The sequence below is a fragment of the Xiphophorus hellerii genome, chromosome 8 (genome assembly GCF_003331165.1).
Source record: "Xiphophorus hellerii strain 12219 chromosome 8, Xiphophorus_hellerii-4.1, whole genome shotgun sequence".
NCBI classification, from domain to species: Eukaryota; Metazoa; Chordata; class Actinopteri; order Cyprinodontiformes; family Poeciliidae; genus Xiphophorus; species Xiphophorus hellerii.
Window position 1 is genome coordinate 20,920,703 of NC_045679.1, and position 23,711 is coordinate 20,944,413.

Here is a 23,711-nt window from a genome sequence, read left to right on the forward strand (position 1 = left end):
GGGAACATGCCCTACTTCTCAGGAAAGATCCATGGTTTCAGATTTGGGGTTACTGATTTGCAGCCAGATTGCATCAAAGTCAGCCAATGACGCTTTAAATTACAGCAGAATAAAATTTTGTGAATGGTGCCAGAAAGAGAAAACCAGCAAAAGATGAAAAAGTGACCTCCAGGTTGGCTTTCTGTATGATTTGAATTAAATCAAAGTGTCTTAAAATACCTAATAAAAGTAATTGCTCCCAAAAAGTTAAATGAAAAAAAAAAAACAGACAATGTCCAGCCCTCCCGGAAAAGGTTTTAAGTTGCAGATAACACGAATAACCTAGTTTTCTGTATTTTCTACAAAACAAAAACATAATGGACTGACAAACCCCAACATCCTAGTAAACCCTGAACATCACCCTTGTTCATGCTTCTACTTTGTTCTTATTAAATAAACAAGATGAAAATATGATTTAGGCAGATCTACAATACTGTTAGCCTGTGTTTTAGTGGAAACCTTTAATTACTCTTAATTTAAAATAACCAAAATTAAATTACAGTTTTTATCTCGATACCGCTCAATCCCACTTTTCACATTTCCAGAAGTAACATTTGAAGAGAAAAAAACTGAGGGAAAAAAAAAAACTTGTACATAACCGCCAGGATAAAACCATGGCAGCAGCAGCAGCATTATGCTGTGGGGATTCAACAGCAGAGACAGAGTTGGTCAGGAAGATGGATGGAGCTAAATACAAGGCGATTCTGGAAGAAAGCTTCCTAAAAGCTGCACAGAGCGTAAAAAAGGACACAGATTATCCACCTTTCAGGAGGACAACGACCCCAAACATTCAGTCAGAACTACAGTGGAATGGTCTAGTTAAAGGTACTCATCTCTTCGGTTCGTCCAGTCCAAATTAGACATAAATCCACTGCAGAGCCTAATAATTTATGTTCAGAGCTGCTCCTCAATCCAAGTTGGCAAACTGAGTTATTTTGCAAACAAGAATGGACAAAAATTTTGGTCTAGTTTTACAAAGCTGGTTGACATACCTGCAGCGGGAATTGCAGCAAATGATTTACTCAGACCGAATGCTCCCTGAACATATTAGATTTTTATTTGTACAACTTTTGAAAATAGGGTTCCTTGTTCCTTTCCATTTCACAACCATAAGCTACTTTTGTAAGATTCTACTGTAAATAATACCTTTGACTGAATCTGTCAAAGTCTTTACTGGGCTATAACTTACATTTAAAAAGGATGTTTTATACCTTTTGCAAACCTTGTGTTTCTATCCACTTGGCCGCCAAAGAGCCTTTAGCTCTGGCTGACATTCTGGTCCATACCCACTTCTCTGCTTCTGTTTCCACCGAGAGTAAGGTTGTTAATACATAATTCACGGTGGAGCTATAAGAACACATTTGTGCATCGATACTACGGCACACATCCATCACTGCACCTTTACCGTCCTTGCTTTCTATCTCAGCTCCATCGAAACCTCCACATTGTTTTTTTTGTTTGTTTTTTGTTTTGCTCTTGCCTTTCCACTTAGCACCCAAGTCACATTTTCCCTTACCCTTTGCTGTTCCTTTGCAGAGAGCGTCATGAAATGACAATACTGCATCTCAGGGGAATTGGATCAATTAATACAACCCCACTGTGGTTAATAAAAACCACTTTTACCCCTTTTGTCTCTCTTGTGTAGACTTTATGAGTTTATAGCGTCCTGCCATGATTTAAGGTGCTCCAAGTAGTTTTGGATAATTATAAAGGTGAGAATATTTGGCTTTTTAAGCCCTTAGTATTACTACCTCACTTAATTCTGAGGTTTTACACATTAGGACATAATAAAATGTCCCCTGATCTTCACCAGGCCATAAAATTAGGTGACTGCAACCTTGAATGGACAAATTGCACCATGACAATACATATTATTTTATTCTACATAATAAAATCTGATCTAAAGGGTTTGACCTCTTATGTCTTCTACATCCTTACGGAAAAATATTGACCATTTATTTATATCTCTTTGCTTCAGTTTAGAAAAGTTTGTGGGCATTTGTAAAAACAAACAAAAAAAAAGAAATGCTGGAGATCTTGTAATATCTTAACTGGAGATATTAGTAAGTTGGTGCAACTTACCACTTTTTTTTGTCAAGTTTTTGTAGTCAATACCATAGTTTTCTTCCATATATTCAGGAATAAGGAACAATTAAGACTGATAACTGTAGGAATTCAGCTAAATCCCAAATCAGGATCATCATCATAAGCGTGGTGGAGCACACATCTCCGTTTTAGCTTAATGTTGAAAAGGAGCTTTTGTTTTTCAACTTTTGATATTCCTTCAAAGGAAATTTCACAAAACGAAGTTACATCTTCTCATTCTTAGGAAAAGATGTTCATCAGAGATCAGATACAGATTCGCCGACACGCCCATTTTCCGACACAAAAACTTTGGCTTTTTTTTCCAACATGAATGACAACAAAGCATAAAATGTCATACTTTTGTCTCACCTGTATTTATCTGCTTATCTGAGCTGGAGATTAGACTGTTACATAAAACCTAAGCACTGATGTTAGGAGTAGTTGCTTTGAAGCGTTGCTGTTCTGTCCATGCAAAACATTGACACCTGCTGGTTTCATTTGAGCAGATTTTCTTTTTTTTTTTACCTAATAATTAGCAGTAAAAAGGAAATATGTTTTTTACAGACTGAAAATGTGTGTTAGTCTTCATAAGTGAAATCCTGTTTTATAATTTTATCTATTTCAGGGATATTTTAACCCATGTAAGAGGTGTATGACCTGCAGTGAACCAAAAGCTGTTTTTGCTGAACATTGTCTGTGAGACCAGACAGCTGCAAACTCCCCAAGCTGTGCTGACATCTACAAAGAGGAAGAACAAGCTGAGGGATTAAAGTGCTTGGAGGCTGATGAGGAACATGTACCTGTCAGCAGAGCTGTGGGAGAGCAAACCACACTCAGATTTCAGCTCAAACTCGTATCAGAATTCAAAACTGGACCCGGAAACACTAATCCAGCATCTGGATTTAGTGTTAAAAAAAACAAACAATCCCCGATCAAGTAGAGTAAAGCAAGGATTCAATGTAAAGAAGATCCCAACTTTCTTAAGTTCCTCATCTAAGAGTCAAAGTTGTTGTTACTGTCTGACAATGTGACTGCATGAGTCTGGGTTGAAATGAGCAACCCATACAGTCATGTAAAGAAAGCAGGATAACTCATTAAATATTAAATCCTTTGAAAAGAAATATTCACTTATAGATTTCTAATCTAATCCACTTTTTAAATTTTTAACCTGAAAAGATGAATGAATGCTTTAACAAGCTGGTGGTACCAGAATTATTTCACGACTTAGAAGGTGATATTGAAAGACTTTGTTTTATTTCTTAGAAGCTGGACTTGGTTCTGGGAATGTTGTAACGAGCTACAATATGGCCTTCCTCAGAGTAACATCATATAAATTGAGGTAGTTTGGCATTTCGTCGACTCCGTCAGAGTTTTTAGCTGACAGTGTGACTCTTTCAGTGATAGTGTTGACAAATCTCACTTAAATGTGCAATTAATTCATTTTAATATATTTTACATAAATGGCTTTACTTCACATGTATCAAGTTTTTCTTTTTACTCACCATTTTGTCACCACCTTCAGTTCTGTGTCAACTCTGTCATGCACTGTCAACTCCGTCAGATGGACCTTATGTTGTTTTTTGTTTTAATTAATATTTATTTTGTTTCTTGAGAAGCATTTGTCTGTAAAACTGAGTAAAAATATAATTAATAGAGTCATTAAAAAATAATTTTATATTTATTTTTGTCAGATGGTGATGACAAAGTTCTGGGTCAGATCCATTAAAAATGTAACTTTCAAAAAATGTTGCAACTGGGAGCCTGCACCTTAGCATCTTTACATTTCCAAAACATTATTTGTCATATTTGTGTGCATAAGATTGAGGAATAATAATTAAAAAAATTGGGGAAAATTTAAACCCATTTTGTCCCACTTCTCCAGAATCAGTGAATAAATTTTAAAAAATCATAATACCTCAGAGTTGAGGGGCAGTTTGAATCCACATACTGCCATGCTACCACTGTTTGCAATCTGGTTGGTGTTGCTGTGTCAGACTTAGGGCATGCTGCACAGCACACTTTGATTGTCAGGAGTAAAGCAGTTCCTATGCTTGCCCTGCATTTAAAGCTGCTCTTATGTTTCTACATCACTTGAACTTTGCAATCCAGTATCCAGACGTTCACTCTCCGGCAACCTAATGGATGTTGGCCAAAGAAAAATTACTCTGAAAGCCCAGGCCAGAGACAAATGGCTCAGAAACAGACAGAGGTAAGATGGATATTCATTACTGAACTGCTCTACACTGTAATAGAGTATGGAAGAGGTTACAAATTATGGTTTCTGTCACAGCAGAGTGGACAGTATTCACTGAAATGCTTCATTAGTGTAAACTATAGTTCTGCTCTGACAGTTGTCATTCTAGGCTTCCAGCTGTTTTCCAAATCAAGGCCTCTTTTAATTATACGTTATTCATTAGACTCATTAATGAGTCTAAATAATAAGAATGATTATTCAACAAAACAAAACAAAACAAAAAAAAACTAATGTCACCAAGAAAGCAAATAGTTCACCTATTTTTTCAAAAAGTGAGGCACTGCAGAGGCTACAGCCCCCCCTTGTGGTGGCTGAAGGATACGACTTAACATTGACTGTAGAAAAAGCAGTCAAGTTCATGGTGCCATTCTACATAAGCAGATATGTTAACTGTGGAAGATGACAAAAAAACCCACACCTATAATCAGTAACAATTTCTGTTTACAGATAAACTTGCATCTACTCTACAGCACAGCAATCTGCTACAGGAAGTTAGAAGTAACAGTTAATGTATTTGTATATCCATGACAAACATTTGTGATATTTAAAGTGAGAGCTTTAAATATCAGTGCTTCTGAGAAGATAACCTTAAAACTATAAGATTAAAGTTCCCTCAAAGGGTTCCTCAAAAAAATGGGAAGGTGGTCAGAAATTAAAGCAATATGACTTTGCAGTTTATTTACTCAGGAGCAAATAAAGGTCTTTCTTAAATGCATGTCTTCCATGTTTTGTAATCATCAAATTGGCTACATTCAGAAATTGTGAAAACATCCAACACTGGAAGAGTTGTAGCTTAAATGAAACTACAGCTTACACGTGTGTGTGCAGTAATTTGGCCTTCCCAAGGCTTTTAAAAGGCTGCCGTTTTAACTCACTGAAATCTTTTTTCATATTATTCTTACACCTTAAAGTAATTCTAATAAACCCTAGGGAAATGTCCACACTGCAGTTTTTTAAGAACCAATGCAGCACTGTTCCACCCCTAATTTTTTGCTGTGCACTGCCCCGTCAGCTGGCTAAAAGATGGCTACTTAGCCTCCTTTATGACAAAAGAAAAAAACATATTTTTGGAAGTATTTTTGGTTAGATATACTTTTGGCACAGGTTTTTGGAGCAAAACCAAAACAACATCAAAAAATGAATACTACGCTATAACAACTTTAAAAAAAAATCTAACCCTAATTTTAACTGTATTAATTACCTTAGGTATTACTATTGTTTCAAATAAGCAATTCCTATGATGTAGGACACAATTAAAATCTTAATGATCATCATCAACAGCCTCTCAGAATTTGAAGAAGTTGTTTTCATTTAATAAATCTGTTGACTTTCATCCGTCTCTCTCTCTCTCTCTGTAGAACTAAAAAAAGAGCTGCAGTGGCGCCACCAGCAAAAAGCTGGACCTAACCTTGGACTGAACCAGAACCAAACTGTCCATTTTTCAGCCCTAATGCCTGAATTCATTGCAAGCACATGTGTCATCTCTCTCTATTTATTTATGTCTGTGCCTTTTTGCTCTGGCTATATGCACTTAACCCTCCCCCCCTTCTCTACCTTCAGACAAAAGCATGACATGAATAATTCATATTTTTTCCGTGTACACATAATGTGTGCGCTGTTGGCGGGAAGGGCATATCAGTCAAATAATTTGTATTGTTCTGAAACTAAAGCGCGAACCTGAAGCATTGTTTAATTAAAAGGCTGGATTAATTGGAGACTTGTAGATTCAGAGTCATCCAAATATCCGCAAAAAAAGAAGAATAAATATCACTTTATACATGCAGAAGCCTAAAAAGTCTCTTTTGAAAAGCCAGTTTGGTAAAAAAAAATTTTTTTAAATCGCTTAAACAGTGCAACAAATGCTCCACACACCGGAGCAGGTGTAAAGCTTTGCCTCAACTGCTTTGGGCTGCGTAACACAAGCTGCAGGAATACGACAGAGAGGAACGACAAGACAGAGGAGTACGAGCATTCAACAGATGATCGCGGTCATGCATTCACACAGGTACGAGAGCAGAATTGAGTTGTTCCGTTACCGCTGATTGAAAGTCAACAGTTTGCTAGAGGCGGGGTCCACACTGTTCATGTCCCCATGCGATGCGAGGTCCAGCGGACGAGGCGGCAGCAAACAGACCCCCGGAGTGTTTTAGTTTCTCCCTCTCTCTCTATAACTCTATCTCTCTCTCTCTCCGTCTGAGAGCGCAGGGACATCCACTGCTGCGCAAACTCCCGAGAAAACAGCTGATCGCGCAGGCCGGGCTGGTGGTCTCCGACCGCTCAGTGAGTGAACACCCACACTGTTCACTCACTGCTTAAAATGATGAAGCGGAACGACTCTGTCAAAGGAGCTGTGTGTTTACTGTGCTATCTCTGCTCCCCCTCCATCCCCCCGCCATACACACACACACACACACACCCCTCTCCTCCCCCGTTCTCTCTCTCTCTCTCTCTCACACACACACACGCACACATACACTAACATGCATGGTGCATTTCTGGTCACCACCGTTTTTTAAAAATTTATTTCCCTTTTCCTGCGCTTGGTTAGAGATGGATTGGCCGGAGGCTCTGCTCTGCAGACCAAAGAGCCTCATTCAGCTTATTCTTCTTGATTTGCTGCTGTTATGTCACCGTCAATTAGGAAGTTGACCTCTGAACCTGGAGCAGGGAGCAGCAGTGAGCCCTTAGACACTGTATGAAAAAAAACAAAACAAAACATGTTTTCACGTTTTTTCCCGTTACTATTAATGCTGTGCTGATCGGATGTTTAAGTTTGGCATTGCTTCCTTCACACACGAGGATCCCTACTCGACAAAGTCACTAGAAAACATCCAAAGTCCAGAAAGTTTGAAATGATTTGCATAAGTTGTAACCGTGCAAAGAAAAATCCTCGTTTTAACTTTACGTTAAAACTAATTACACTCTGTCAAAATTGATCAAAAGTCACTTCCCCACTATATATTTTTTCTTCATTCATTTAAGACGCCTATCTGCCTCATGTGATGTCATCATATCAAATAAGTACAAAGTGGAAATAACTTTTTTCATCTTCAGTGTGCCGAGTGTTTTGTAAAATCCTGTGATGGAAATCTATATTTCCTTACCCAGTTGGGTTTTCATCGCCAGTGTACACTTGTCAACAGAATTTAAAAAAAAAACAGCACGGGTTGGTATCTTTAAAAGCCCTTAAGTAGTTTGCAGTCATCCATTTCCAATCGTAAAAGTGAGATGAATCTAGCAGGTTTACTGTTCACTGAATATCGATGCTAATAAGACTGGTTGATGTTGTCCTTCTCACAACGTGTCATGATCGTCCCTCTTATCTGCTACCAAGTCTTGCCACAGACGTTCTAAACAACAGACCCAGACCATGATGAAACGATTTACCTTCTTATCGCTCACTCTTAGCCGTCTCATCTTTTAACCTCATAAAGGTATTTTTATAAGAAAATCAAAAAAGGTTCTGCGCCACCTTAAGGTTTGTGGTACTTTATCCAGTGCAATCCAGTTACCATTTATCGCATTTTAGCTCCTATTGCTGAGGCTGTATTGCATAATTACTGCAAGCTAGAGCCAAATAAATGCCTAGCTATGGGCAACATCAGCATTAGCCCATTCTATGAGTTTAATGTGGAGTGTGGAGTGACCCTTATTGTTGTTATATGTATGGAGAAAATGTTGTTGTCCTTTCTGCAACTACAGCAGTCTTCTTCCCAGATCTTCCTCCGTGCATTTGCTGTTCCCCCTTCACGGAGAATAGGACTTCAAGTTCAAGGAGTATGGATGTTTCTGAAAGGCACTTCATGTGTTTTGTGAGTTGGCATCATAAACAGTGACAATAACTGCATCTTCCTTGATTATCTTCCTTCCTTCCTGTTTTTGCAAGTTTTAAAAATAATAAATAACGCCTGGCGTATAGAAATCTCTTCTGTTAATGCAAGCTGAACATTCATATTTTATATTTTGAGAGAGTTGGAATTGAAAGTTGAGTCTACAACTTTTTATTTTTTTTCCCATGAAACATGTAGGAGCCCAAGTTAGCAAATTATTACCTCCACTTTCATTCTGGAGTCAAACCTTGTTTTTTTCCTTCCATTATTGCCAATTGAGCTCATTGCTCAATTACATATTGAAATAAAGGCCTTCAATGCAATAAGGTCACTTTGTTGGACCTGCAGTAGATTAATACATTGGTTTGTCCAATGCTGGTTATGTGGTCACCAAAAGATATTTTTATTATGTTTAGACAGAGTAAAATCAATGCACATATAAGACTATTTTATCACCAGTTATTGTGAATGAGCTTAAATAAACTAATGTGATATTATTACTAGTAATTATTACTAGTATTATTTCTAGATGCTTTGTCTTTCTTTCGAAAACACAAAGTATCAGTCAGCAGGAGTAATTTTCTTAAAATATTACTTAATTTCATTGCTGTTTGACCAGACTTTGTTGTTGTTGTTGTTAGGACCGTAAATTTGGCACTGAACTAGATTTCTGTTACTGTAATGGTTTCTTTTGCTCAAGCAGGATATGAATAAAATCCTTTTGTAAAAGCATCAGAGTGGAAATGAACCAGAGCAATGTCTTCCAAAATTACTTTCGGGTATAAATTTCTCTCTCTTTTATTTCCCCTGATAGTGTTGCCCTGCTAAATTGGTGCCATGTAATAATAATAACAATAAAAAAGAGAGAGTGTTTCCAAAATGACAAAAAAAAAAATTAAACTCTTTAATGTCTACTACAATAAATTGAAATTGGCTTTCATTAGTCGGCGTGTGTAATAACAATGAGAAGAGCATCTGGGAAGCAGAAGACATTTAAAGAAAGCAGAAGGACAGGAGAACAAAAAGAAAAAGAAAAACAGAGTAGATTTTAATCCTTCACTCTACGCCGCCCCTCCTTTTGACACTGGTCGCAATCTCAATTACAGCAGCTGAAACCTGAGCTCAGGTAAATCTGACACCCTCGCAATAGTGCAGCCGCAGCCTGCGTTAGCAGCTCAGGCTTCATATATAAACACAACATGAAAGAGTGCAGGAATGCTCAGCTGCGGCTGCACGGCACTCAGCTGCTCATTAATTTCAGATCAGCAGGAACCCCCCCCCCCTCCCTCTGCGGCCCCACCGGCACCCCAGGATAATACCTAAAGCTACAAGCATGCGTAACATGTTTCTTTTATTTTTCTTTTCTCCAAAAATAATCTCATGTTTGAGCTGCAGCTTGAAAACAAAAAGCAAACAAACAAAAAAAAAAACAAGAGCTGTTTCCAAGTGTAACCGGAGCCTTGCATCAGGATAAAGTTACAGGAGTCTAACCTGAGACGCCTCAAAGCTCCCCAGGCTCTAATTAGTGCCCAGAGACAGATTACTACCACACACAAAACGCTCATACATCTTACATAAACCCGACTATGACACACCCGCCCCTGTGCTTTGCATGAGGTCATCTGCTTCATTTAATGGCGAAGTCGGTGGTCAGTCTTTAACAAGGGAAGTGAGAAGACTTCCTCTGCAAACAAGTTGTTAAAGTGGTCCTCCTGCTCTTTGCAGAAAGACTTGGTGTAATGGGCAAATAGCTTGCTTCAGGTAATAAATAAATCCCATTCCATATGCTTATCTGGAAACCTGAGATGATAACCTTTTAAGGCATTCAGTAATTTGTTTTTATTTGAACTGTTCTTTTTATAGGTTAAACAACCTTTATTAAAAGGCAAACAAAATTGCTGAACAAGTTTGGATTTGCTGTAGATTTTTTCTAATATAAGAACAGTCAAAATTGGAATGCACATTCAAATATAAGCCAACTAAAAGATTAGTTTAAATGTCTGAAGCCATATAATTTTGTTGCAAGAACTGTGGGTCCTGCCATATACCGGACCAATATCGGTATTGGCCCGTCACAATATTAGTACCAGTCACACATACGTTTAGTAGTTAATTTGTAATAGAAAAGACTTGATCTAGTGATATTACTCACAGATCAATAGTCAACAACAATATATATGAAAACTGGCCCATTTATTATAAGCTAATGGGTCTGCATGCAGGATACAAGCCCTGATGGTGGAAATGCTGGAGTGAAATACTTCTATCAGAGATTTTAAATGCAGACAGATATAATCTGATACTCCTTTTGTTGCTGATACTGTACCGATATCAATACTGAATCGGGGCACCACTTATTTATAATGTTGCACCAGTGCACAAAGCATGTTGCCTAAAGACATGGAAGAGAGTTTCTTCTGAAGGAACTTGACTGACCTGCATAGAGACCTGACCTCAGCCAAAAAGAACACCTTTGAGATCGGTGAGAGCAATCAGCCTCTCTTGTCCAACATCAGTGTCTGACCTCACATATGCAAATAATCAAACATTCCCATAAACCTTGTAAAAGCCTTCCCAGAAGAGTTGAAGCTGATAAGGGTGGAGCTATTATATAACAAACCCTCTGCAGTAGGAATGGGAAGTCACTGAAGTGGAGGTGTATGCATACATATGTTCTTGCATGTACGTATAATTTTGACCCTGTTAAATTTGTATAATCATTTCAAAAAGAACCGTTCAAATCCGCCATTGAATTGCCAAAATACTTGATGTACTTTGTCAACATGGCTGTAATTACCTCTGAACTGTTAAATAGACCCCATGACCCCTTTATTTTTTGTCTGTTGAGGCTTGTCAGTATTGATTAGGAAGCGAACAATAAGCTGTAAATCTTCCACTGCGTGGAGCCTGGCAGAGCTAAAGTATCCCAGGCTCTTTGCTCCCCAAACAAATTAAACTTCAAAGGCGAGGATTTAAACGTAGGTGTAAGCATTACGGGGTGTGGGTTTATGGTCCATGTGTCCGTACCGTGGATGTGAAGCCGTGGATCTCTCAGGTAGGATAACCGTGTTTGTGCAGGGACTCGCAGATCTGGCAGCCAAAGCGCCTGAATCTGCATGAAACGGATCAGGAGCTCTTGATTCAATAGTGCGATAATCCCTCTGAGTTATGGCGCCTTCCTTCTGGACAGCTCCCGCTCTGGCCCTGTGGTTGCCCACATGAAGCCACTGCACCTTTCCCATGCATGCAACCTGCTTGAAACTGGATGGATGACTTAAACTTGGCGATATTAGCTGTTTTGTAGATGTAAAGCAATCCGATGAGTGAAATAACAAATCTTCCGCACAGTATATTATGCAAAGTAGACCAGAAGCTGCTACAGAGGAACTGTTATCTGCTGTGTCGTGATGCCACATGCAAATCAAACACACCCGCTGTGACGAGTTTCTTTTGTTGTGAGTCCAACCCGCAGTAGGATAAAAGTCATAATAGTAGGCCTCATTTGCATATAGCATTGTTGGACTTAGAATATATGTTGTGATACAACACAGGAAGCCAACAGAGGCTCACATTAAACCACTGTTTCCCCTTTCAAGCTTTCAACAGACATCATTTGCAGTAAGCAGCCACCTGTATTCCCCTCACGTGTTGTCCAAAAGCGGAAACACACACACACCCCTACACACCTACACACACACACACACACAGGCGGATGATTTCGATCCAGACCTTGGCCTGTTTGTTTCTGGCGAGTCTCAAATGCCAACGAGTCACCACGTGGCCCCTGTGAAATGTCACTATGTCAGGTTGCCGCAATTGATAATGGCGATCTCATTAAACGTGATCTGCTGAATTAACCTTTTGTCTATAACACTCAGGCAGTCTCTGGGCACCACTCAGTCCTCATTCCCGTAGCTAAACATCCTCATGTGCGTCCACCTGAGCATGAGGAGCGGATGTCAGGCTGCTCCAGTGAGGAAATGTAACAAGTGTAATAATGAGAATCACACTAAGCCTGCTGCCTGCTTATGAGTGATACCTGCTACTGAGTCCACCTGTTCTTCAAATGAGCATCCCTGCATCTGGTAAGAGCAGAACACACTCCTCCTGGAGGAAAAGTATCATCTGTGCATCAAGTATGACATTTCTATACTGATAACAACTACGAAGAATTTAAAATGAGAACAACTCGTGTTTTGTTGTTGTTTATTTGTATTTTTTGGTCTCATAATAATTAACAACTCATCATAATGGCTGAGGTAATAAAATCAGTATGTGAATACCTGTTATTAAGTCCTTTGTTTCCTACCTAACTGCAGTATCACATCACCGTTTTCATAGGAACAGCCTGCCCTCTTGTGGCCACAGTGTGTAATCACAGATTATTTGCTTCTGGGAAAGGTAAGAAATTGTTTTGACATAAAGAACGCCACATTGTGTGGGCGGGACACCCCTTTATTATTCCTTAACATTTCTTAGTCATTTTCCACTGGGAATCTTTTGCCTATACTCATTTTGTCAACAAGGAAACACCGGCTGCCTGTGCAAACACAGCAAATCAAAGTAATCACGTTATCAGAATCAATTATCTGAATGATAATTGATCATTTCACCTTACTCTAAAAGCGTGGCAGCATCAAAAGGCAGGTTATGTGTATGTATTTATCCACTTGATGTCACCATAGTCCATTAATGGTTATTATAAACTTTTACTTAATTTGTTTTACTTCCGTCTCACTATAGTTTATATCGCAATAGGGAGGTCAAGGGGATAGTTATGGACAATCTCAAAAGCAGGGTTACATTTAAAACAGTATTTTAAGTTTTAAATATTTTTACAGAACAAAATTTGTGTGGTATAAATGTTACAAGATACATCTTAGACCATATAAACAACTACCCTGTTTTTTTTTTTGCTGTTTTAACGCTGTAAAGTAGATGTACATTCTTTCTACTTTTGTCCATTATTTCAGCATATGTTTCATTTTTTTTTATTTTGACTTTTAGGTAAGATTTTCTTCAACTGATCTCCTAAAGGTCGAAATCCCCCGCCTGCACAGATGAAATCTTCAGTCTTCTGAAACAGAACGTGCCACTAGTATTTTCTTTTTTTTTTTTTTTGTCAGGTAGGCATCAGATTTTCAATTTCAGCCTCTCAGAGTGCTTTGAGGTATTTTGCCCACTCACAGCACTGAACACCAGACCTCAACACATCACCCTACGTCTCTGTGACTGAGATTAAAGGGATCAACATTTATTCTGCACTCTCATTTTTTTATTATAATATTATGTTTGACTTTTCTGGAAACCAACTTTTCTTTTACAAACAGATTTCCATATAGTATACAGTCATGTTAAAAATAGAAGAATAGTGAGTGTATTTTGCTAACATCTTTGGACATACGGACATTTAACATGAATTAATCTCTTTTCAATCCTGAACAATTCAAGTTATTTAAATAAACATCTGTTAGAACAACACATATCTTCAGAAAAGTTGCTAAAAGTTTTTGTAGATACTTCCTTCCAGCAGTTGTCGCCATCACTGCTCCCAGCAAATAAATAGGTGTTTACATCCCCCCGAATATTTGCAGTTTTTCTCTTCTCAATATATATATATGTATATATACATATATATATATATATATATATATATATATGTATATATATATATATATATATTTCTGCAGTTATTTGCACATTTTATTCTCACTTACTGTAAATATTCTGTTGTTTTGTATAGTTCAAATACACAAGAAAATGTCATTTTTAAAAAACATTTTCAATACATTTTTTATTTATCGTTACCTTTTTCAGTTTCAAATTATTCAAATGACCGTTGTGGGCTTTTTGGTCATGAACAGAGAGGGGTACCAACAATTTTGTCCACGTGTGTATAACGTGGCATCATTTTGAACATGGTAACAAGATAATGTCAACACCTAGCTATGGTAAAACCATCCTACACTGAGGCCTAACTAGCCCGGCAGTAAACACAGTCTCATTTCACAAGAGGTTACTTTAATGTCAAAGCGCCAAATGGTTGTCGTTTTTCAGCGTTACTCATCTTGCAGAGAGGGTGTCCCCTCTCTTGCAGTTGCAACATTAAACCCATTTCGGTTCCTCATTGGATTCCTGAGACCATGTTGCATAAAAGAAGGTGTTACATTTAAATATCTATTAATAGAAGTTCTGAAGACTGTAAAAATGACACACGTGAGTGAAAGCAGGTATTTGGACTGTTGCTTAGCTACGCCTAAGTGTTTTGTGCTTTATAAGAGCTTGGACACTAAAATAAATATGTCATTGTGCTTCGTAGATTTCTGATGAAGACAGTTATAGCAGAAGGCAAAAAACACCCCATTTTTTATAGTAGCTTGAAAATGCATTCATATACACTTGAACTAAAGCTGCAATGTTATGTCAACATTTTACGTGATAAACAGTGCTTTATTTACAAATAAAAGTTTGAAATGCACTTATATTCAGCCATATTTAATGAATACTTTGCAGAACTACATTTTGGTGCAATTGCAGTCGCAAAGCTCTTCGGGATATGACTATAAACAGTAAATACTTTACTGTTTATTTTCAGTAGCAAAACATCTCTGACTCGGCCAGGCTGAGTGATGAGCATCTGCGCACATCAGTTTTTCATTCTTGCTACAGATTCTTAGTTGGATCTATGTCTGGACTTTGACTGAGCCAATTATGATTTGCATTAAAACATTCATAGCTATGTTTTAACACAAACCATTTCACTGCAACTTTGGCTTTTCAGGGTTGGCTTGCTGGAAGCACAGGTGTGTTTTCCGTCTCATCTGTGCAACCCAACATGAATGGGCTCAAGATAGCTTGGAGGAGACTGTCAGCAACAACAACAAAAAAGACTGCCACAAAAAAGACAAGATGATAATAAGGCTGCGTTCACATGGACCTGCCAATTACAAGTGCCTTTATGCAATATCTGAGTGTGCATGAAAGAGTTCATGAGTGAATTATTTTATTTAGAATTTGTAGATTTCCATTAACTTGATAATTATGCACCACATTTGTCTATGTTGCATAGCATCCCCCCCCCCAAAAAACAAAACACAAAATAAAAATTTGGTGGAATGTGACAAAATACAAAAATGTTCCAGGGGTATGAATACTTTTGTTATACGCTGTAATAGATACAGACAACATTCCTATATACTTCTGCAAATATCTCCTCAGTGGCTTTCTCTCTTTCATGTTCTTGTTCTGTTGCTTTCCCTCTAGCCAACAAAAGGCTTTGCCCAGCCTCCTGTAAAACCACAGGGTAAAAATGCACAACATTAACCCTTTACATGGTCCGTTTCCTTCTCTTGTCCTTCCTGGATCTCTGAATACACGTTTAGCAGTAGGAACAGTAGGGTCGATGTAACTCATTGCTTCCTTTGATCTCCCTGTTCTTGTATCTGAAAGTTCAACTATCACTAACTATCCGACCGAATCACTGCAAAGGTATGGATCATTGTAGGAAAGGAAGTTTTTAGAGCTGTGAGCAAAAGAAAAACCTCCAAATGCATGGAATCCTGGCTTAAGCCTCTCAACACAAACTGGCCGCATCCCAAACAGCATGCAAGTTTAGCTCCACTGGGTTTATTCCAGGCAGCTATACTGGGAAACAGTTCTTTCTGTCCTTCAGGGAAATCCTTGAGCATGGTGCATTTCAATGTGTAACCATGTCCTAGAGTCTTAAATGGAAGCAGATGTTTCCAAGACTAAAACTTTACATAGGGTTATAATCAAGCGAGGGATTTTTTTCCCTTTCTCTTTTGCGATTTTTCTTCTTGTAATTTGTGTCCATTTTTCCATCTCAATTAGCTTGCTGAGCTCCATTGTGTGCTGAGTGTTTAGTTATGCAGCCACATATGGGAGCGATTACGGTTCAGTGTTTACCAGAACTCACTGAGGGACGGGCTGTACGGCTCAGCAGAGGAGAACCATCCTAGTTGACTCTGTTTCAGCTTCCCCCAGTCTACCACCTTTTATGGACGTCAGAAAGCAGTAGTGTGAAGAGACGCCATGTGACGGTATTTAGGATACAGTATCAGGCAAATCTTTAAAAAGTGAAAAAGAAGCACAAAGTGCAATAATAATTTTATGGGGATGTGATGAGATGAAATGTGTGCGGGTACATATCCGTTTCCTGTGCTAAAAACACATTGAAGGATATTTTGAAGAAGTCAAAAAATAAAGTTGCTAGTCTCTTCAAAATCTCTGAGCAAACTGCACAATCCACTGCTGAAATGCTAGATTCTCAAGTAAAGAAGTGAGGCAAACTTTTCTCATTCTCTGTTCTGTATTTTTAAATATATATTGTCATTCAGCAGCACTATTGGTAGGAGTTTATGAACGTCTCACATTCTCTCGTGTTTGACAGGCCTCCTTCCTCAGATGACCCCACAGATTTTCGGACAGATTTACTTCTGAACCCTGACTTGACCGTTCCCATGTCTTACTGGTGAGAAGTAGAAAATGGAAACCAATTTCCTACTTTTTCTTTGACTCTTCTACTAAGAATCGGCAAAAGTCATTCTTTCGTTGATTTGGATGTAGGCTGGGACTCGCACCGATGCTGAAACTAAAATCAATCTTTAGCTTCCAAGCAGACAACTGAGAAATTTGTACTGGAACTGACTGATATTTACTACCCTTGACAAAATTTCTAGTACCTTCTGAGGAAAAGCATTCCCAAATAACGATGCAGCCACCCGCAATCACTGTATGAATGATGTAATGAGCTGAATTGTTTCTGTATTTAACATACAGTTCGAAATCATTGTCTAAAGTTGACATTCATAGTTTCTTTGGACGACAACTCATCCTCTGATGCTTTCAATGTCTCTGCAAACTATGACTTTATCTAAATGATGTAAATAAGCAAATGCAAATGTGCCAAGTCAAAGAAGACTTGGCACATTAACGCAATTTAAATACAGTGCAGCAAAGTAATAGTTTGGGTATGTACACACAAAAATGCACAAACCTAATGTTTTAACAGGGGTTGGGCTAGACGTTTTATATCCACTGTAACTGTCACGTTTTAACGTGTTTATGATTTTCTTTTACTATCCACTCCCCCAGTTCCACTTATCTAAGACGAACTTGTGAAAATAATAGGTCAAATAGAAAAGCCTGGAAATTCCTCTCCACGGCAACCATCTACAGTAAAGAAACCCATTTTGTTCCCAGGGCTGAAGGATAGTCCCTTTACTGATCTCAAGGTCTTTCCCAGTCAAACATGCAGAAAAAAAAAAAAAAAAAAAAAAAAAAAACACACTCCACATTTAAACACTCATTTTAATAAGATGCCAGCACCATCCTGTACAACTACGGGGTGCAAGCATCAGTCTGTCTATTAATTTGTCGGCATCAACAAAGCAAAAGCTGTTTCCGCATTTGCAAGGAGGAAGAGCTGGTTTGCTGTGATGGCTGGACTTTGCTAGAGCTGCTGCTCGTCACTGATCCCGTTTGTCGTGTTCATTGGCAGGACGTCTAGCAAAGTCCTGGAAATGAACGTGGCTGGTGAGAGAACTTCATCTATGCTATTATTGCTTTCTGTCTGATAATATGCTTCTATTAGGGTCTTCGAGCTTCAGTGTAAGTGAATAGAGTTTTGTTAATATAAAAACATTGACTGGTGAAACAGTAAACCAATATAATGAATTGGAATAATTATCACGGTGCTGTTAATTTAATCAACTGTGTTTTTTGCATATAAAAAAAGACCTGTTGCATATAAAGACTACACAAACAGAAACTTTAAAAAGGGAATCAGTCTTGTTTAGTGAAAATTGTCACATAAATAAACTGTCCACATACTGAAATGAAATGCAGGTTGGATCGGCTTGAGTTAGTTTGGTTTGTTAGGAGTAGTGCTGCCAGAAAGAACAACCTAACAACTGTACAGTGAGATTATTTTGGCCTTTTAGATGGACTTTCACTGCCGTTGATGACCAAACCTTGACTCGTTTTCAGTTACACAATCAAAAGAACTGGCAGCGTTCCCAGCTCTGGCTGTCAAGCAAGTTCACCCTCGGAGCAAATTGCAATATGCTAAACGAAACGTACAGCAGGCTCCTGCTACTGCTGATATAGAAGTGCATGGCTTTACAATCAGAAGGAAACTGCACACGTTCAACATTCATGCAAGATGTGCAAGGAGGAAACTTTTGGTCTTAAAGAAAAGCTTGAAGATGCCATGAGTGATGGGAGTTGGAAAGCAGACTGAGTCGAAAACATGGCGTTCAACACACAAATCGACAATATCCAAAAACAGAGAGTAAACAAAGGCTCACAGAAATGGAGATCAGAACACCGCATATACTGGGGAGGATGATTACTGAGACAAAACCCAGGTGGGAGTTAATTAAGAGAATAGAAAACAGCAGGGTGAAAGCATGGAGATCAGGAAAAACACCAAGCGAGGTTAAAGAGCGAATAGCTGAACAGAACACACACAACCACAAAAGTGGAAAAGAATAAAAAAAAACACAAGACAACCCAACATGAGAATGACTCAATACCACAACAAAAACTTGACTGAAAACTCAGGCAGTAAAATCAATAGAACATATTGCACAATGGAAGACAAATAACAACAATAAAACTGTATCTACGGTCTGAAGACAGGAGCAGTGAAGAAGGACCACAACTCAAATCAGATCTGGCTACTGTTCCACGTCTTCCCATTTTTACTGATATATTTTGTTTAATGGCTGAAATGAAGTTATATTTGGTTTCTATGTGTAATAAAATCACAATATTTTTAAGGATAATTTTAAAAAAAAGGATTGGACAATAGAGATCATCAAAATGTGCAAGATGTTGCAGAGGGGTGAAATGATAAAAGTTGCACATGTGCAGCTTTTTCTATGTACACTTTGCTGTGTGTGTAATACTTCAAATTTACCAGAGAGAACATGGAAATCTTTCAGCTAATCTTCCATGACATTTAGAGTCACAGATATATGGCTTGTTCTACAGGGTGCTGCTTTGTGATCCACCATTTTAATGTATAAAACTTTGTAGATACACAATTTTTTGTCTGTTTCAGAGGGAAAGGGAATTTCCTCATTTAACTGTATGTAACATTTTCTCCACAAGCTCACAAATGTAACTTCCAGGGTGTTTGGTGCTGTGTAACTCCTCCTTAATTAAGTGTGAAATGTGTGACTACCAGCTAATAAAATAGCTCTGACTAAATAATAAGTACGTTTGTCTGCCCATTTCCTGAAGTGATGTGTGAAAAGTACTTTATTGGACTCAATATTCACCTGGGATTATCAATTATTTACGAATCCATTAACAATCCATAATTTTGAGGCAGAAAATCCCCTGGTCTCTAGATGTCAGACAGAAATAATAATAAAAAATAAACTGTAACAGATGTTAATGTGCTCACTGACGAAGAATGGCATTAAGTTGTTTACTTATGATTCCAATTGTTACAATAACTTAGTGACGAAACTTTTTCAAGAACCAGAATCTCAGCAGCTGAAATGTAAACAAGCTTTGCAAAAGCATTCAAACCTTCCTACGTTTCTCACATTTTATCAATTTCCAACCACAAAACTTCAGTGTATTATAATGCACTACATTGCATGCAACAGACCAAAAAGGTGTAAAAAAAAAAGAAAAAAAGTGAGAAGTGCAGGGGTTCAAGATAATCCTAAAATAAAATCCCAAACAAGAAGAAAAAAAAAAGTGTGGAATGCATTTTTTTTTCAAACTAAATAAAATAAAAAACAATCAGTTCCCCTCAGAGTTCATTTGTTTGTAATCCCAGTATGACAACAGCTGCTCTCTGAAGGCTTGAGTGGTTTGTTGGAGAACGACCAAGGAAGACAGTTCAGAAAGACACATCCAGGATTGAGTTGTGGAGACATTAAAAGCAGAGTTACGTTATAAAACTATTTGAGCTCTGAATATGTCATGGCATATAATTCAATCCATCATCTAATTAAAAAAAAGGTCCTGTTTTGAAAGCATCCTGCACTCAAAGGTCACCTCCCCAGCATGACCTTAAACACAGACGATAAGCAGCACTACTAAAGAAACGGCTTAGATCACTTAGTTGCTTAATAAAGTGTTTTTTAAATGAATTTCATTGACTTGATTTGAATCAAAACCGTGAACCCTAATTCTGATCTCCTTTTCTAGCTTTCATTGTTTGTTTGTTTTTTTTTAAACATGCATGTGGTCACATCTCAGTTTCGAGTTCAAACAAAGCACATGAATGCAGTGCCACACACTTCATCTACATCTGGAATCGGTACAAGCCAGAGCGAAATCCCTGGCAGCCGTAATCAGAGAGCATCTGAGTTTGGCAGCAGGGAACAATAATGAAGGCTCTGACAGCGTTTCAAAGCAAACAAACCAGAATCAGCTCGAAAAAGAGACACTGGGAAAGAATCGAGACTGCTCTGTTGCGGCAGGTGAAGTTGCTCTGTCATGAATGATTGAAGGCATATGTTCAACATTTAGCACATTGGTAGACAGGTTCAGGTTATTAATAAGAGGCAGACGTTTCCAAGCTGCAACATGGATGCGGTCTGTCAGAATCCTTGCCGCTAACTTTGTGGCGGAACTCCTTATCTTATATTTGTCAGGTCTGAGTCCATAGCAACATGCTCTGACTGCACATTGTTAGCTTAATGATGGATTTGCTTTTCCTCACCCCTGCTCTAGTTCAGCTGGTCTCTGCCAGCACATGCCTTTCCCTTAAATGAACCACAAATACTTGAAGAAAAGATTGATGAGAGCCTAAAAGATTGCAAACAATGGAGTTAGTTTCCCCTCTCACCCACCCACATCTGAATCTGCTGATGTTGCAGCCGTGGTTCTTTGGAAGCATTCTGGTTTTTGATTACAGGCATTAACACAGGACATCTTTCCCCCGTGTTCAGGGACTGTGTAATACGTGAACAGTCATAATATTACCTGTGGTCGTCTCTTAAGAGTTGTACCGCTTCCGTCAGCTCAAAGTCAGAGTCGAGTCAGTCTCCACTTTGCTCGTTGACGCATCACCGTGTTGTCTAAGCTCATAAATCCAAGGTCAGCCAAGAGTTCAATCACAGGCAGACTCTACAAACAGAGAGGCTGCAACTGTTTTAGAAAATAATTCAAAGAGACTCTGACTAAGTTAGGAGTTGCTGTTCCTGGAGGATGTCCAGTCTCTCCCTCTGTCAAGCTTAAGATCAGAGAGCAGAGAATTTACTTTGCGTGTGTTTGCCTTTGCAAAAAGCTTAGTATATTTATGAAAGGAGAAGATTTGCTCTACTGTAACAAATGACTCCCTGATGCTTTTGAATCATACATTTCCAGGCCTTTGGTTTTCTTTCTTGTCGATAAATAATTATTTTACACCACAAACAACACTTCTTACATCTTAGATGGAGAGCTTGAAACATTCTGGAGATCAGCATGGATAGTCATTTTTAATAAATTAGAACGTACATTTCAAGGAAGTCGGTAAGTCAGACTAAAAGTACATTTTTAAAAAAGTAACAACTTTTTAATAAGACCAGATTTCTGAATAAAAATGAATTGACAAATGTTAAATGCAGGGTTTCCCTCAGTGTATTATAAACCTGGCAGGCCACCAGGCTTTACTTGTGCTCCCACCAGGCTTGGCATTGTTAATTTATCTTAGTTTTATTTTTTACATTTTTTTAGTTATTCCCTTTTTAAAGACTTTATAGTTGGTGTTTAGGCATTAACCTTCCAGTCTTCCAACAATGTAGAATTATCAAGTGATATTTTTTAATTTCCTGTTAACTTTAAACATTTTTTAACTGAAAAACATGGCGGGCGTCTGGATGACGGCCCTACCACCCCGAGCACCGGGCTTAGCAAGCTTTCTGAGGGAAACCCTGAAATGTCATGCTTTCATTAACTGTAGGTGAAAAATCATCATAATGAACAAAAATAAAGACTTCAAAACATCAGCCTGTGTGTAATTAATCTATATAATGTGTTTCATTTATTGAATTGAGCTACTGAAATAAATTTACTTTTCAATAATGTTCTAATTTCTTGAATGTGACTGCACATGCAGTTCACTGGCCTAGTAGGAGCTCACTATGTTACAATGTGAAAACATGGTGGGGGTGGCATCATGATGTGGTGATGGTTTTACTCTTTAGCAGAGATGGAGAAGCTAATCCGAGTTAAAACGAAGATGGAGGTCAATGGAGAAAAGAAGCTATTAGAGGCTGAAAAAGTTTAGACTATGATAGGTTAAGATTGCAGCAGGCTTGCAGGGGCAGATGCATTCAGTGGTGTTTCTACAAGGTATTATACTTACATATATAAACTTGTATTAAAAAAATACTTTAAAAATTATCTGTAGAATTACTGTGATTTGATTGGAGCCTTTTGTCAGATAGACACACCTTAGAAGAACATCTGCGCACAGAAACATCCCCATAAGATGAACAAACGTTCAACCAGTAAATCTGGCACCGAAGAGGAAAATGACCCAATAATTACTTCCAGCCGAGGTCCATCCAAGTTTCTTTTGCTTCCACCTGCAACTCTGCAGCTACCTGCTGTCAGGCGGGATATCTGCCAACTGGCAGTGTGCTGACGGTGTTGGATAAGGCTTAGTCATGATGAAACAGTGTCCAAAGCACCAGTTGTGAAAAATAATAATAATTGGAAGTGACGTGTTTATATCAGAACAAGACAATCCCAGGGGATTAGCACAGAATGTCAAGTCTGAACCCTGCCGGTTGAAATTTGTGGATTTCACATGCATAGTGGTTTGATCCAAAAGGAAATTAATTCATTTCTTTTTTTCTTTTTACTGTTTTGAAAAAATTATGCATCATTTGTCAGTCACTCCATGGGCAAAATGCTCAATATTTCTCCAGGAGTAAAGGCTTTCCCTCCTTAAGACACTTAAGGAGGGATATATATATATATATATGTATATACAGTATATACAGTATATATATATATAGTTTTTTCTATTTTATGAACCAAACATCTAATCAGAAATTGGGAGACTAACAGCCTAATAATGTAACTCATTAATCAAGCTGCCAGAAGGTGTCTTTCCCTCTGGGACTGTAAGAGTGGCCTGGAGGAGGAAAAGAGGTTAGATCAGTGTCTAGATAAAGATTCCTCCTGACATAATTCCACAGGCCAGCATCTGGAAACACTTTTGCCGGTTGGCGTGTGCAAGCGCATGTTACTAACATTCTGCGAGGCTCCTCGTGAAGGGTCCTCTGTGTGCATGGTGATGCACTACTGCTCACAGCCCGTCCTTCTCAGCAGCAGCCATTTACTTGAGAGTCTTTCACAAGCCTCTCGGTGCAGCGGAGAATCTATTCTCCCCACCCCGTTCAGTCGCTCCTCGCAGCCAGCTTTGATTGATCGTCTGTTAAAACGCCTGTGCCTGAGAGACGGGCGGCCCAGAAAGCGTTTCCAAGTGACTCCATAACAAAAATGGAATGAGCTCTTTCACC

The 23,711-nt window shown here is 38.4% G+C and overlaps 1 protein-coding gene across 6 annotated transcripts in view; it reads right to left on the reverse strand.

Annotated features, from left to right (window-relative positions):
- Nucleotides 1–23,711, reverse strand: part of garnl3 (GTPase activating Rap/RanGAP domain like 3) — a 75,319-nt gene that overhangs the window by 48,332 nt on the left and 3,276 nt on the right. The window contains exon 1 of one of the 6 annotated variants that reach the window (XM_032569699.1): nucleotides 6,415–6,713. The exons of the other annotated variants lie outside the window; for them this stretch is intronic. Coding sequence (XP_032425590.1) covers nucleotides 6,415–6,464 — 50 coding nt within the window. The 5' untranslated portion in view covers nucleotides 6,465–6,713. Of the gene's footprint in view, nucleotides 1–6,414; nucleotides 6,714–23,711 lie in introns of those variants that run through there. 6 annotated transcript variants of the gene reach the window in all.